We start from the raw sequence: 17,304 nt of genomic DNA, 5'->3' as shown, positions 1-17,304 counted from the left end.
CGAATTCAAAGTCTGTTGTGACTCCGACACACCCTCAATTCAAGCTGAGTATTGATCAGTGTCCCAGTACTAATGTCGAAAGAGCTTATATGAATAGCATTTCATATGCAGTAAGTCTTGTAAGCAGGTACATGGCAAATCCTGGAAAGGATCAATTGCAAGCATTAAAGTGGATTCTAAGGTACATAAATGGGTCTCGAAATAGAGTCCTAATTTATGGTGGAGCCTTGGGTGAAGATAGTAAAGCAGTAATCGAAGGATATGTCGACTCTGACTATGCAGGTTGTATGGATTCTAGAAAATCTATTTCTGGATACGTTTTCACTATGTTTGTCACAAGAATTAGTTGGAAAGCAATACTTCAGAAGATTGTTGCTTTATCAATCACTGAGGCGGAGTATATTGTCTTAACTGAAGCTGTGAAATAAGTATTGTGGCTAGAAGGCTTTGCGAAGGAGTTGAAACTTCAAGGTCGAGGTATTGATGTTAAATGTGATAGTCAAAGTGCTACACACTTTTCGAAGAACTCAGTATATCATGAGCGAACCAAGCATATCGATGTGAGGTTGCATTTCGTTAGAGGAGTATTCGAGAGTGGAGAAGTCCAAGTGCTGAAGGTTTCGATAGATCACAATGCTGCTGATATGATCACCAAGACATTGTCGAGTTGCAAGTTTTTCCACTGTATGTAGTTGATAAAGCTGCATGACGAAATCTAGTTTGTTCTTTGATGTTAGAGTTTGTTCTAAGGTGGAGATTTGTGAGAATTGGATCAAACTCTAGTGGTCGAAGAGTAGCTTCCTGTTTCGACAGAGAATGTGTCAAAGACCTACATACTATAGTCGAAGTGTGTTCTAGTATGTGACTGTCGAAATGTTAGGGTTGTTAGTATTTCGAATTGGGTCTCTTTGTTATGTCAAATTGTTTAAATTAGCTTGTACTCTAAGTTGGCTTGTAATTGATATTTGTGAAAAAACCCGTTAGTTTAGTATGTTAGATTTATTATAAATAACATACTAATCTATCATCATTGTATATTGCAAATTTTAATTTAGGGTGATAGGGTTATTTGTTATTCTTGTATCACTTATAATCTTGTTTCATAGAAAAAATAAAGAATAACATTTATAACAAATCCTTGATGTTCTTCTTACTTTTCTACTGTGTTCTCTATTATATTTTGTTCGGGACATCCTTTTCCCAAGAGATACAAAAATAGAGATTTCAAAATTGTTCTATATAGTCCAATTGAAGCATTGCATGATATCTCCTTATACTATTATTCATTTTTTCATTAGGGAATATAGGACAATCCTAAAACGTATTATTTTGCATAGAAATATGTTCAATAGAAGAAATGTTCTTTTTCATAAAATTATGCTCAAATGAATGGACTTACCTCCTAAACATAACACTTAGCAATTTGCTATTATTGAATCTTTTGTTGTTGCTCATTATCGAGTTAGTCCCTAAAATCCATTTTCCTCTCACATAACTGTAAGTGTTGTATATACTATATGTGTATAGAATCAAACTATTTACCACTTAAAAAAAAACTATTTACAACAATTTTTTTATTTTTTTTGAGAAGTGAATCATTTTCATGTCCATATATTTTTGCATTTCATTTAAATTTTTTCTTATTTAAAAATTGTTTACACAATATTTATTTTATATTTTAGGTGAATATTTTCGAATTTAATTGTATAAAACTTATTATATTCAATTATTTAATGTTATATCACTTTGTATGTTAATTTATTTTAACAAATTTTAATTTTAAATAAACTTTTTTACATGATATTGGTACCAACCAGTGTACCAATAAATCATTAGTAAGATGATTCTAGGAAATTTAGCTAAAAGGCACAAAACAAATGAGTATTTTTTCTATATTTTATACATCTACAACTCATGCACTACAAAGATCATGACCAAATTGTTACTACATAGCAACCTACAACTTAACCACCTCAAATTTCCCTTAATTAGTATAAAAAAATCACTTAATCATTCATCTTTTGTGACACATTAAAATATCATTATATAGTTCATTTTACATGTCATAAAAATGAGACAAGATACAAACCTCACAACATTTTCTCCCTTAAGACATAGATAACAACATGGGAGGGTTAATGATATTGATATGCATGTTTGTTTCATGGATTTTCACACACAGATGGAGTCAAAGAAACAAAAAAGGTCCCAAAACTTGGCCTTTTCTTGGAGCTGCCATTGAACAATTGATGAACTATGATAGAATGCATGATTGGCTTGTTGAATATTTTTCCATTTCCAAAACTGTTGTTGTCCCTATGCCATTCACAACTTATACATACATTGCTGATCCTGTTAATGTGGAACATGTACTTAAGACCAACTTCAACAATTATCCTAAGGTAACATCTTTTTCTTATAATATATTGAAGACATGTCTAGTGTCTGATACGTTTTGCTGTAACATATTTTTCATATGTTGAAGACATGTATAGTGTCTGATACGTACTGGTGTAACATCTTTTTCTTATAATATGTTCAAGATATGTTTAGTGTCTGATACGTGTTGGTGTCTTATGATGTATCTGATGCACACTGATGCTTGTGATTACGATTGTAGGGTGAAGTGTACCATTCATATATGGAAGTGCTACTTGGACATGGAATATTCAATGTTGATGGAGAGCTTTGGAAGAAACAAAGAAAAACTGCTAGCTTAGAATTTGCATCAAGAAATTTAAGAGATTTCAGCACCAAAGTTTTCAAAGAGTATGCTTTAAAACTCTCATCAATTCTCAACCAAGCATCTTTTCACAACCAACAAATTGATATGCAGGTGTTAAAAGTACAATAATTTTTTCAGTGAAATTTTAATATTTTATTTTTTTAGTTATTGATGCTTCAAATGTGAATTTTTTTGAAGGAGTTATTGATGAGAATGACATTAGACTCTATATGCAAAGTTGGTTTTGGAGTGGAAATTGGAACTTTGAATCCAAGCTCACCAAAAAACTCTTTTGCTCAAGCTTTTGATACCGCTAATATCATTGTAACGCTTCGTTTCATCGATCCTTTATGGAAAATTAAGAAAATTCTAAATCTCAGCTCAGAAGCGCAACTTGATAAGAGCATCAAAATCATTGATGATTTCACTTACTCGGTTATTCGAACAAGAAAGGCGGAGATAGAGGACGCGAAAAAGAGTGGCCAAGAAAATCAGATAAAGAATGATATATTATCAAGATTCATAGAGTTGGGAGAAGACAATGCAAGTGACAAGAGTTTGAGAGATGTTGTTTTGAACTTTGTGATTGCTGGTAGAGACACAACTGCAACAACTCTATCATGGGCTATATATATGGTGATGACACATTCTCATGTTGCTGAGAAGCTTTACTTGGAGCTCAAAAGTTTTGAGGAGAATCAAGCAAAAGAAGAGAATGTTACTTTGCCGAAATGCGATGATGAGGACGTAGATGAACCTGAGTTGTTCAATCAAAGAGTAGTGCAATTTTCGAAATTGTTGAACAAAGATTCATTGGAAAGATTGCATTATTTGCATGCGGTTATAACTGAGACACTAAGATTGTATCCGGCCGTTCCTCAGGTTTGCATCTTTTACATGTTAGACTTAGATATTATGTACAGACGCGACACTAACATGTCGATATCAATAATAATTTGAAAAGTAAAATAATTGAATTTTAATATATGTGTCTCAGTGTCATGCTTGACACTGATACGTGTTGAGAAATAGACATGTCTTAAATATAAAGTGTCTGTGCTACATAGCTTGTTGAAATGCGTGATTGTTGATGTAGGATCCGAAAGGTGTGATGGAGGATGATGTGTTGCCAGATGGTACAAAAATAAAAGCAGGGGGTATGGTAACTTATGTTCCATATTCAATGGGAAGGATGGAGTATAATTGGGGCCCTAGTGCTGCTTCATTTAAACCTGAAAGATGGTTTCATGATGGTGTTCTTAAAAATGAATCTCCATTCAAATTCACAGCTTTTCAGGTAAATAAATTAGTGAAAATTGAGTATTATATTTTACATAGAAAATCAATCACAACCCGCCAACACGACAATAAATTACGAGTCTTTCTATTTAAAATTTGTGATTTGATTACTGACGTATAGTGGATTGACACATACACGGATTGACACATGCACCAAACTTAATAGTCAGACGCTATAATTATATGCGTTAGTGTCACATAGTCTGTGTCACTCCCTCACAGTGTGACACCAGACTCGCTTTTGATCAGAAGTGTTAATTTTAATTTTGATTCACAGGCCGGGCCAAGAATATGTCTTGGTAAGGACTCTGCATATCTTCAGATGAGGATGGTGTTAGCAATTTTGTGCAGATTTTACAAGTTCAATTTGGTGCCTGATCATCAAGTGAAATACAGAATGATGACTATTTTATCAATGGCACATGGCTTGAAGGTTACCATAGAGAAACGTTATTGATATGTGTTCCATAAGGATTGTCAATATACATATTGATGGGAGGAATAAATTATGATTTTATTGAGATTTTTAAAATTATTAACAATAGAAGTTAGAAAACTCAGAGTCATGTAATATCATGGTTGGAAATTGTATTTTTTACACAAAGGTAAGTAGTTGGTTGATTTAACATTATAAGAATATATATGTTAGCCATGATATTTTGAAACACGTTAGGAAAAAAATTAAAAATGACATCAGATTCAATTTTCTTGATTTTTAATTGACAAGTACTCTGCAACATACAACGATTTTCTTGATTTTGGAGTAAAATTTTTTCTAAACATTTATCTATTCAAAATTTGTCTAAAACTTTATTGACATATAACTTATGATACAAGCATAACAATTCTTGTGATTTATAAAAAATATGTATTCCAAATCATATAGTTCTCACCTGGATCTTTCATTTAAAAGTTGTTAGAGATAAACTTTTTAGTCTCATGTAATTGATCAAAATCATTGGTTGTATTATGTACTGGAATAGAGAATGAGTGATAGGTTGATGACGACCACCGTGAAGATCTTTATGGCATGGAAGTGATAGTTCTTCGGTAAATAGAGAGAGTATCTGCAAAAGGTTAACACTACGCCGCTTAAATTAAGGTAGAACTTTGCAAGTATTAGTTGAATAGTACTTAGGTGTGACTCATAATCACACTTATATAGGAAGGAAAGTTATATCTGTCTAGTGTCAAAGTGTAGGATTATTTGGTAGATTTATGGAGGAATTAATAGTATCTCATCTTCTAGCAACAAATAGGATACTCAGGTATGTTTGAGGCATAACCAGCCATGGTATTTTGATAGAAAATTAGAAGAATAGAAAAGGAGATACAATGACAAGTGGCTACTCAAATTATGAATGGGGAAATGATCAATATGATAGGAAGAGCATCGTAGACTCTATGTTCATGCTTGGTGGAGCACCAATCTCATGGACTTCAAAGAAGGAGCCGACATTTTCACTGCCATCATGTGAAACAAAATATATGTGACAACTTCCTTTGGAGTCGCTTGAGTACAATTGATTTAAGATGTCGTTAGAAGAATTGAAGATTCATAAAGGAAAGAAAATAAAGCTGCTGGTTGACAACAAATCATCTTTTAATCTAAAAAACATCCAATCAATCTTTGAAGAAGCATTCACATTGAAGGGAGACTTATTTTCGGTGAGATCAAGTAAACAATTAACTAATAGGTGAAAAAATTATTATAGATTAAGTTTTGATGAACTGAAGATGCTTATTGCAATAGAAAGATTTTCAAATATAAAGTTTAAGTAGTGTGTTGAGTTGTAACTTTAATTTGAAAGTTTGAAACAAATTGTTTGTTAAAAGTTAATTAGTACTATCCTGTCTCATATTATAAACAAAGTTTACTTTTTAGATTTATTAAATAATTAATGCATTTGATTTATATATAAACCTGGTACATTAGTTATTCAATAAATTTAAAAAGTGAAATTTGTTTATAATATATTCCTTAAAGTAGTTAGAACTTATTGAGAAACTGACTTAAATTTGTCAAGTCTCTCTTGTATATAATTTCAAGATCAATCAATAGAAATAATTCCAATCATGAACAAATCATTCTTTTATAGTTTCAAACTCATAAAATGTAGTAACTTGAGCCCCAAGTAACATAGTTCTCTTTCTTCTTTCTTATGTAGTTAATTTAACAAAATAAAAATCCTTGACAAAATTGATAATATCCCTTTTACAACCATTTTCACTCTCACCCTCTCATGCGGCCAATATCTACTTATTTAATGAATCTCTTGTAGCTAAATCACTATCTTCATTTATGGGATAGAAAGGACAAAAAAAAAAAGGAAAAAAAATGCAATAAACGTTTAATTAAATAATGTACCAATACCTTAGAAAACCAAATAAAAAATGTACAAACACCAAGATGCATGTTAGTTGTTGACTATATAAACATAATCAAAGAGGAGGAAGATTTGCCTCTAAAATACAATCTCAAAATCACTTTTTTTAGTAATTGTTTGATATCATGTCTACTATTTAATACTAAAAAAAATCATATAATATACTCTTGTTTAATATACTTACCTATTTAGTACTTATAATAAACCCTATTCAATAATAGTTGAATGATTTGATTTAATCTTTTTTATGGCACATGGTTTATAACAAGAAAATCTTCAACGTGACCCTCAAATTTAATGCATATATCTTATTGTACCTAATGGTCCAACTCCAAACCCTCAAGATTAATATTGTTTTGGAATACACATCCCAATGTTCTTAAGCACATGATGACCACCTATGAATTGTTGTGTCAAAAAATTGGGACCATTTATGTAGCCATCATTTGCGTGTAAGAGTGTAACTTTGTTGTAACATAGAATGAGGAAGGGGGTTGTTTGGTAGAAACACAACCGTAACAATTAGTTTGTCTCACTAACATGTTGGCTTGAAAGGAGTATAGGATTTGTTGTGATTTGGAAGTGAGATTATTACGAGGCATTTCTTTTTCCTAGGGATGTAATGTAAAAACACATATGAATATTGATATGAGGGGACCTCTAATGAAGGTAGGTGATATCAGAAGACCATGATGCTAAATGAGATTCATGAAAATGAGAGTGTGAAATTGTAAGATTGATGTGTACCTCGCTCCTAAGTGAAGGAGCTCTTTAAATAATGAAACTCTTTAGTAAAAATTGTGAGAATTTCATTGAAGATGTTGCGTGACATCGAAGGATCAAAGTTTTTTTTTAAGCAAAAGAGGACTTCAGCCATAGATTAGAAATGATAATGTATAAAAATGAAGGGACTAGGCCAAAACCTCATGAATTCAAGATCTTAAAGTTGGGGAGGTCAATGTATGTTGTTTCACGGTTTTAAAAATCCAGCCACAGAAAAAATTATTGAGTCGAGTCGCGGACTAGGTCGCTCTCTTTAAAACGTTTTGTGTCACTGTCTAAAATTATGCAAAACAGTCGAACTATCTACTAAATTTTCATCAGTGCATACATGACCACACTTACAACTCCTTTAGAGATTCAATCTCTAATTGTGTTGTGTTTTCTTCTAATTTGACATCTTTTACCATGCTAAATATCGTTGTGGACCAAAACAGTTAGCATAGGTTTTTTCCATAAAGAGATATCAGCTAACAAACATCTTAACCAATTTGCTTTTTCACTAACACCCACTAATGCTATCATCTCAGACTCCATCGTGGACTAAACTAGGATAGTTTATTTCTTTGATTTCCGAGATACAGCTCCTTCAGCTATGTTGAATATATAAGAACTAATTGCTTTGGAATCATCTGATAAGATATTCCAATCAACATCACTAGATCCTTCAAGTTTAGCAGGAAATTTCCGATAATGCAAATCGAGATTCATGATCTTTTTAAGGTACCGCATGACTCGCTTAGTAGCTTGCTAATGCTCATGAATCGATATACTAGTAAACCTGCACAATAATCCTATGACATATGCAATGTCGGGTCTACTACAATTAGTGGCATACCTAAGACTGCCAATGATGTTCGCATATTTTGTTTGTCTAACACTTTCATCAGTGTTCTTAAATAGTTTCATGTTTGGATCGTATGGTGTGCTCGTAGGTGTACAATAAAAGTAATTATATTTCGTTAAGATCTTTTCCATATAGTGTGATTGATCCAAATAAATTCCTTGCTTAAATCTCGTGATATTGATACCAAGAATCACGCTCGCTTCTCCTAGGTATTTCATATCAAACTTGTTGTACAACAATGATTTCATATAATTAACAGTCTAAATGTTTGATCTAAATATGAGTAGATCGTCTACAAATAGACATATGATAGTGCAAATGTGATTCTCAGATTTGTAATAAACGCATTTGACCCTTTCATGCTTTTTTTGAGTCTGCATTTGAAAATTGGAGCACCCAAGTAAATGAAGGAGAGGAGACCAATTCAAAAACCTACTCCCTCCGTCTCATAATAAATGTCTTATTTGAGCAATGCGCGGTTTTTAAGAAAATGATTGGATGTGTTGGTTTTAGTAAAAAAAGTTAATGTCATTTACTAGAATACCCCTATTAATAGTAGTTGAATAACGTGAAAGTTAATAAATAGAGATATAATAGTGGAAAAATAATAATGATTGATGCATTTGAATTGTAAATGGACAATTAATTTGAGACAAGTAAAAAATGCAAATGAGACACTTATTATAAGACGGAGGGAGTAATTTGATAGCAATAATGTTCAACCTTTGAGAACTCATGGAACTAGCATAAATGATGGATTTAGAGGGATTAACAACTTGTCCAAAACACAGTGCATATCTACTAAACAAGTTAGACAATGGCTTGAATAGACTTTTGGAAAACAACATAATTTCATCAGCATAGAGAGTATGTTAATGAATCTTCTAGTTTTTTGTGACTCTAACTAACAATTGTCAGCCGAGCTATTCCAACATATTGTTGTACATTTTCGAACATCAGAAAATAGGAGTAGCTTTTGTAAAAAGCAGTACCTACGTTTTCCAAAACAGCTGTACATACAAATTAATATAATCAACTGAATACATGCAAATAAGCGAATTGAAGCGTTACTCTCAAAAACAGCTTTTCTCCTACATAAACCAAGAGTTACTTATATCTATATATTTTCACATTTAGTAGCACTCAATGTCCGTAACAATTTCTTCGTACAAAACAAAACAAAATTACTAACGTCGGTCCAAGGAAAAACGTGGAATGAATGGCTAGGCTTGAACGTGATTGCATCAGTAGTAAGCTGTAAGCAGCAGCTTAGTCAGCGGGAATATCAAGAACTGGACCACTGGTGGATTTGTGAACCATATACATAGGATTTTGTTTCTGTGACTGAGGATCTTGTTTTTTAGTGTGTTATTTGGATTGGACCACAGAAATAGTGTCTCTCTCACATGGATATGTCATGGTACATATCCAATTTTGTGTTTCCGTTTTACAGACTTTGCATATGCTTCTGTTTTATACGTTTCATATACTTTAATCTATCAATTATTTGCTAGTGCAAAGCTGCAAATAATTTTTGTATTGGTTCGTTTATTTAGTTGGTCATAAATCGGATACAAAGGTTTCTAAAAAATTTGAGATATACGGTAAATGTAAATTAATTTGTTTACACACAAAAAAACATAGTATAAGTAGATGTAGGGTAACTTAGTATTTATCTGCATCCAATATATATATATATATATATATATATATATATATATATATATATATATATATATATATATATATATATATATATATATATATATATATATATATATATTTAAATTTATTTTATTATTGTTCTGCGCCGACCAAATATCGAACACCAAAACATAATCTGATACAAGTCTAACCAAAATAACTCAACATATAAAAGTCAACACACGTGATATTCAAGGTACACTTTTCTGATCTCAATTTTTTATATTTATCTTGGATTTTCAACTAACTTAAGCGTTGGAGTGCTAACTTTAAATGTCCAACATGCGCCACTACATCGGAGATCACCACCAGTGATTCATGACCCTTTTTCATTTGTACAAACCAATTATGGTTCCACAATGAAACAATGGCGCCGTCTGTGGGAATTGACTCTTAATTCCCGTAAATTTCCACAAATAAATCATCCTCAATCCATAGCCAGGTATCTACCGAAACCTGTAAAAGGAGACAATCAACACATACACTGCAATGAGGAGATTTGTTAAATATTTTGGTTTTATTCCACCATGATTGATAGTCACAATTGAGATCCGTCTCCATAGCTTGGAGAACGCCTATGAGATATCTTGTATAGGGCATAATTCCTATAACAATTTCTAATCTGACGCGATTGATCAATTAAATCGCCATCAATTACTTACAATGACTTACCCTCGCGGAAGAACATATCTGACACCGTTAGTAGAAAAGGAGCAGGTGAGAGAAATGTGTCCTAATCTTTTTGGTGATTTTGTATGGAAAATCATCAAAGACGTCCTCATTAGGTCCATCGAAGAAATTTAAACACTCTGGTTTTCCCAATTCACTTGGAGATATTATAGTATGAAAGAAAACTAGGCTCAACACATGCAAGCAGAAAATGGACGTATTAAAGAAGTTGTCTTAAGGAACTTAATCACTTTTTCAAAAACAATTTCAGAGTAAGCCATATCGAGGCTAGTCCATCCAAATTCTGGACGATAGTTTTGAATCTCCCCTTCAAATAGACCATTGACTAAGTTTCATAGGATTTCTAAATACCAACATCGACCCAAGGTAAATAAACAAAAGAGATTAAATAACTCATTTGATAGTTCATAAGATCTAGTTGAGAGAATTCACTTAGACATGACATGGCCTCTATGGCCATGGGCAGGAAGAGTAGCTACAAAGACATTGGTCACCCAATAACAACCCTTTTACAAAAGTATGTAGACGAGACACCTTAAGAAACAATTGCAATTTTCAAGTATCTAAAGAAGAGGACCACACCTACGATGACCATAATATATATCCTTGTAAAGTGAAGCTGACTAATAGATGCTTCTGCAGTAACAATCCTCAATTATGGAGTCAATCAAATAAAGGATCAAAGAGGAAGCAGAATACGCTTTCTTTGCGATTCTTTTCGAAAAGATAAGTATTCTGTGAAGTTTTATGCTATTTTAATAACTAATTTGATAGTTATGTGAAACATTGCAAGCAAAAAAAGGTCTTATAACCCTCGGCAGGATGGTGTAAGTATCTCTTTTGAGGCATATTTCTCATTTGGTTGACACGCTTCAAGAGTAGCTAGTGCACCCTCTCTTAAGAACTAGCCAATTCAAAAGCGCAGGTTCTAGAGCCTGAAAATGTCCACATCAAACTAGGAAAAACCTGGGGGTAAGGATAAGAACCTTACCTTTGGTTGTAGACGGTTCCTAATGACTCTAGAGGATGAAGCTAACTCTTCTCTATTGGAGCTAGTAACGATAAAACTCTTGTGTTATTTTACGTCGCTAGGTCGAGACCATAAAATTTGATAGACACATCAGATGCCTGGCATAACCCTTTCACCTGGTCAACTTCCTAATTGAAAGGCTTGTATACATTAGCTAGAGTTTGCTAAAGGGACTCCCATAATATCTCATTTAGCTCAGCCACCTGGAAATCGTGAGTTCTATGATCTTCAGTACGAGACTCTTTCTTCTATTGAAGGGATTTCTAAGCCTCGTTAGCACGATAGTTTGCCTCTACAGCGAAAACGACAGTTTCCTCACGATGCTTCTTCTTTGTCTCTAAGGATGACTCTAGCTTAACAATTTAGGGAGCTAAAGTATAAGGAGAACCATGGATCTTTGCCTCATACTATAAAGCCTCAGAACAACGAACCTTTTCCTAAAGAGCATATGTCTCTTACTAAAAATTAGAACACTTATGCTCCATAGCTTCCCATTTCCCCATTCTAAGTACCGCATTCATTGGAAGGATTATCTATGACCAGGATGTTGCCGACCAGCAGCGAAACGTGAAAACAAAGAAGCCTCTTTGTAAGTGTAAAAGGCAACCTAAAAAAGTTCCATCTTGTCCGCCTCAGAAATATTTTGACGATAAACTAGATACTCCTTGGACACAGCAGAAAAATCTTCCTCTAGAGTACGAGGAATTTGGGTAGGTAGTACGGAGGGTAATTTAAAAAGAGAAGTGGCTAATCCTGAAGCAGCACCCCGGAAAGACGAATTCGTTTAGGATTATCTTCCTCTAAAAGAGGAATTTGGTCCTGATCTTGGTCTCTCTTTGTCGAGGTAGTAGAAGACCATGGGTGATCCTCCATAGTCAGAGCAATAGTGACTAGAATAAGCTGGCTAACTCCAAGGCAATTGAGGTAGCCTCAATATTAGATGGCGCGATTGGATTTGTAGGAGGAAGAGTAGAAACTTGAGTCAGGGTACCAGGGTTGACACCTTGAGTGGTGGTAGTAACATATAACTTTTATAAATAGTCCATTTTATCTACAAGTACAATTGCATTATAAAAAACCAAGGACTCCATCCTCACCAAAGATCTTTTTCCTCTTTGGGCGAACAAACGCACTTACAATGGCACGAGTATCAATCGATTTCTTCCTTTGATAGGAGGGCGACACTTCGCTAGGGTCGACCCCTTCCTTATAGCCAATTCCTCGGTATTAGGACTATAGATCCCTCATCATCATAACTTCATAAATAGTGAGGGAATCTAGTTAGATGTTATATGAATGAGGCTCATAATAGAAATGGGTCCTAGACCAATATTTCAAAAACCATACCTTGCAAGGGTGATTAAGGTTGGAGCAAAATGCAAACTGAGCTTCTCGAGTACGGGTCCTCATCAGTATAAGGGAATATACTAACAAAGATCAATATGGGAAGTGTGTATAACTCAGAAAAAAATTAAAGAATAACCCGTAAGAACCTATGCTCGGTCCAAAATTGGAACACCTTGACATAGGAACTTGGTTGAAGCTGAGAAGGAGAAACCTTCAGGTACTTCAACACCTCCCACTCAAATTTAGACAGAGGGAGCCGCAGATTTATCTTGGTGAATAAACACTCATAGGAGGGGATTGAACACCCTTCAAAGGTGTTGCGTATATTTTTTTCTAGATTCACCAGAAGGACCGACTAATTAGAAGGACAAACGACCACGATGTTAGTCGCACTTAGGGCCTTTTGAGTACTTAAAATAGAGCACCCACGATATATGCATCCACCGAGCTCTATTTATTTGCATCCGTCCAGTCAGGTCCCGCATTCTAGATGATCCTTAATGTCGGCACTAATGGGATCTCAATTATAAGCTTTTCAATAGGCATTGATATTGTCTTTAGTATCCTCCCTGTTTAGAATAACAACCTATATTTCTTGAGTCAGCAATGTTGGCAAAGTCAACATTCCTACAGCTTGGGAGGAGGGGGCATGAAAGCGACTGTGCGACCACCTTCTGCATCGTCATTAGAGAAGTTTGATTGATCAGTGATTAAATCGGAAGAGTTTGGACCAAAAGATACTCTGACCCTAACTAAGAAAGAATCATCACTCCTAAAAGTTCTAGACCAACTAAAGGTATTATCATCCATATTAGCTACGATAAAGTGAATGTTGAAGATACGGAAAAGTTTAAGGTAATGAGGGTACCTGATTAAGCAGAATCAGGCGAGAAAATTGAAATTTAAAAGGGAGGATGGAAGCATTGTTCAAGGAATATCAACCACTCAAGGAAATTCTCTTGATGAAGAAGAAGAAGAAAAAAATGCGCTCATAAGTCGAAACTGATCCTCTGAGATAGCAAACGTTCTCTCAAACTCAAAAACCCTTATGTAAACGAAAATGCATTCAACGGACCAGCTTAGTTGGAATGTGAAGTTACAAAATCTACAAATGGATTTCTTCTAGGGAACATAAACAAACTCATGTGCATTATAAGAAAGTGTCATTCCATAAACTAGTCATCTCAAACCACGCTTCAGAGAAAATCAACAAACATTTCAATGATGGGAAAAAATTAATGCATTTGTTTCTCACTACTTTCTCAACTGATCCAAGGCTTTTTCACTTCTCTCAAAGAGCGAACACCATTGCCAGAGGCTGGCCACAACTTCAAAGACTTTCCCGACCAATTTTTGCCCGACAAACCTTGAGGGAAACTGTTCTAGACAAGGCAAAGACCTTATGCCAAGGTCTAACCCGATACAAGTCCAATCAAAACGACCTGTGTAAAAGCCAACCACGCACGATATTCACAATACACTTTCTGATCTCCATTTTTTACTATACTCGTCTTGTATTATGAACTGACATGAGCGTTGGAGTATTAACCTTGCAGATCCACCATATTTTACTGCATCAAAGATCAACACCACCTATACATGATCATTTTCCATGGTTACAAACCAATTCTAATTCCACTACAAAAACAATTAATATTATTATTGAAAAAAATATATTTTAAGAATTTAAAAAAAAAAATCACAATAAACTGTTACGTAGTTTCATATAAACATTTGTTTATTTCTTAATTTAAAAAAAAAATTTAATAATTTTTTAATACTATTAAAAACTTGAAAATATGGGCACTCATGACTCATGTATCTATTATATTACTAAGATAATGAGAACAAGTATGAGCACTCATGTATCTCTAAGGCACAAATGGAGTATAAATGTCTATTCCTACCCAAATATCAACTTAGATATAAGAATTATTTCAAATGTACCACTACCAACTCTCTCCCAAGTTCAATGCAAATAAATTCTTTATATTATCCTTCAAATCGAACTTAGAAGAAATTGACAAAGACTATAATTGAAGTTGTTAGTGTAACAAGAGATGGGTATATTATTCCTAGTCCCACTCTATACCAGAAAAAAAGAAAAAGATAGTAAAGCATATACAAGAAGAGGACAAAATGTGGGCACCAAAAGCCAACAATTGAGCCCACTTGAATCATCAAACCTAGCTGGAATATTATTTACCAACCAACACCTTAATCTGTTGATGTTTCATAATGCCATTTTGTCATGCCTTTAACAAATCAATACAAGAAAACCAACATATATACCTAAATCTTTTCTAATCTAGTACCTAATCTTGTACTTATTCTATGTAATACTGTATAAGGTAGCTTGTATTTTTATGTTAATTATTGTTCTAAGACTTTAAAGGAACAGGAATCAAACTTAAAATCATGTCCACCAACCTTATATAATTTTGTATACCATATAAGTATCATCATCAGTGATTCAGTTCTTTTCAATTATATAATTATTATAATTTTGGCTATTTTACACTAAAAAACTATATAATTTAACGGTGGATCTCATGGCCTTCCTATTTGTTATATTTATTATTGTTTATTTTAAAAATATTTTACATCCTCTATATTATACTCTATGGTTGGTAGATCAACATGAAAAACAAAATAAATAAAATTGACATCCAATATATGTTCTTCCAATCTTGTTTAAACAATTCAGAATTTAGTATTGTTTTTTTATGTATTTTAAAGAAAAATATTGTTTCGGCACTCTTATTTGAGAGAATTTGAATTGATTGGAGATTGATGGTCGCAGATCGATCGTAGCGGTGGATTTGAATTTTCGATACACAATAAGAAATAGACTGATCTACAAAATTAACATTCTAACGATCAAATCATGAGAGTAAGAAAAATGAATGGAGTTTGAATTTTATTTGTACTAAAAAAATAATGTGATTCCTCGTGGTTATAACAACTTGTAGGTTTTAAGGCGTGAGATTCAAGAATCCGTTAAATGATTGCAAAATTCAGAACACTTATGCTTTAACTTAAGATTACACGTCTTATCCTCAATTGACATGATGAATTAATGTATTCTCTAAATCGAGACTATTGGACCTTCTGACTTGCCCATAGCAGACACAATCATAAATAATAATTATTTGAACACACATATATAAATAATACATGATTTAATTATTTTAAAATAATTATTCATTTTTTATTCTATTTTATTTTTAGTGTATGCCTAAGTTTTGTGAAATTTTGTGATCCAAACACTATTTTCAAACCTATTTTGTTGGGTTAACTAGGAACATAAATTGTTTGATCAAAACTAAATGGTGTGAAATTACCCATTAGATGAATTTAGACCATTTCTAAAACCACAAATCATAAAAGGATCCAAAAGAATAGGGCAGACATGTAAAAACACAAGAAAACCTTGGCAATCCCAATAACCTCTCTCAACATGCCAACAAAATAGCAAATGGTTTTTCAATTCCCCCAACAAATTTCACATTCTTAGCTGTGTTCTAAACAGTGGGCCATGCACGTGTTTACTCCCTCACTTCACATCATCATCATCACTCTTTTCAACAATCTCTCCTTTATAACCAAACTTTCTCACCTCATCTTCCATCACATTTTCACTTTCTCAGTGAGACATTTCATCAAACACCTTCTCTCTCTCCCAAAATGGCCAAGCTTGCAAAACTAACAAAACTCAAATCAGCCATCAAAAGATGGCCTTCGCTAACCAAATTATCCCGCAACAGCAGCTCTGTGTCTTCCTCCTCCAACAAACATGAACAGGAGCAACAACTTCATGCTGTCTATGTCGGAAAGTCGCGGCGGCGGTATCTTGTGAACTCTGAAGTTGTTCAGCATCCGGTTTTTCAGGAGCTGGTGGATAGGTCTTGTTGTGAAGGTGGATGTGAGGATGGTGTTGTGGTTGTTTCTTGTGAGGTTGTTTTGTTTGAACATTTGTTGTGGATGCTTGAGAGTGGTGGAAATGAGACACAATTGGGTTCCATGGATGAACTTGTTGAATTCTACAATTGTGGTGCATGTTGAGGGATAGTTCACATTATGATGAATTGATGATTATGCTTTGTTAACATAGCTAGATACAAGGTTTTAAAAAAGAGGTTTGCAATCGAATACGGTCGCGACAAAACGGTATTGACAGATGCAAATTACAATTACTATTATTTCACGCTGCAAGGACTGCAATCAACGTTTCAACACTTGCTATTTAAAACCTTAATAGATAGCAATAACAGTAAGCAACTGACTTATATTGTTTTGTTTTGTTTTGTTATGGGAATTAAAAATAGGTGAATTTGTCAATTGAGATTGATTAAGTGTATTTAGGTGGTTTTATATATATACTATTGCCGTGAGCATTGTGTTAAACATAAATTATGATTCTGATGTAATTTATTTTACTTAATTGATGTGCTCAGAGTTATCTATTTGATTTTTTGTTCGTTTCTCAAATCTC

At 33.5% G+C, this 17,304-nt stretch overlaps 2 protein-coding genes across 2 annotated transcripts; both read left to right on the top strand.

The window, feature by feature from the left end:
* The first annotated feature begins 2,092 nt into the window (after window positions 1–2,092).
* LOC131619958 (cytochrome P450 704B1-like) lies at window positions 2,093–4,481 on the top strand. Its single transcript, XM_058890997.1, has 5 exons — window positions 2,093–2,402; window positions 2,621–2,836; window positions 2,924–3,607; window positions 3,822–4,022; window positions 4,302–4,481. Exons 1-5 carry the CDS (start codon window positions 2,127–2,129, stop codon window positions 4,479–4,481), a joined length of 1,557 nt encoding a protein of 518 aa, XP_058746980.1. The 5' UTR covers window positions 2,093–2,126.
* An 11,919-nt stretch (window positions 4,482–16,400) lies between these two features.
* Window positions 16,401–17,304, top strand: LOC131618216 (auxin-responsive protein SAUR78-like). Its single transcript, XM_058889482.1, has one exon. It carries the CDS (start codon window positions 16,497–16,499, stop codon window positions 16,872–16,874), a length of 378 nt encoding a protein of 125 aa, XP_058745465.1. The 5' UTR covers window positions 16,401–16,496; the 3' UTR covers window positions 16,875–17,304.

Source organism: Vicia villosa, linkage group LG7 (genome assembly GCF_029867415.1).
Source record: "Vicia villosa cultivar HV-30 ecotype Madison, WI linkage group LG7, Vvil1.0, whole genome shotgun sequence".
Classification (NCBI taxonomy): domain Eukaryota; kingdom Viridiplantae; phylum Streptophyta; class Magnoliopsida; order Fabales; family Fabaceae; genus Vicia; species Vicia villosa.
This window is presented reverse-complemented; position numbering and strand designations above follow the sequence as displayed.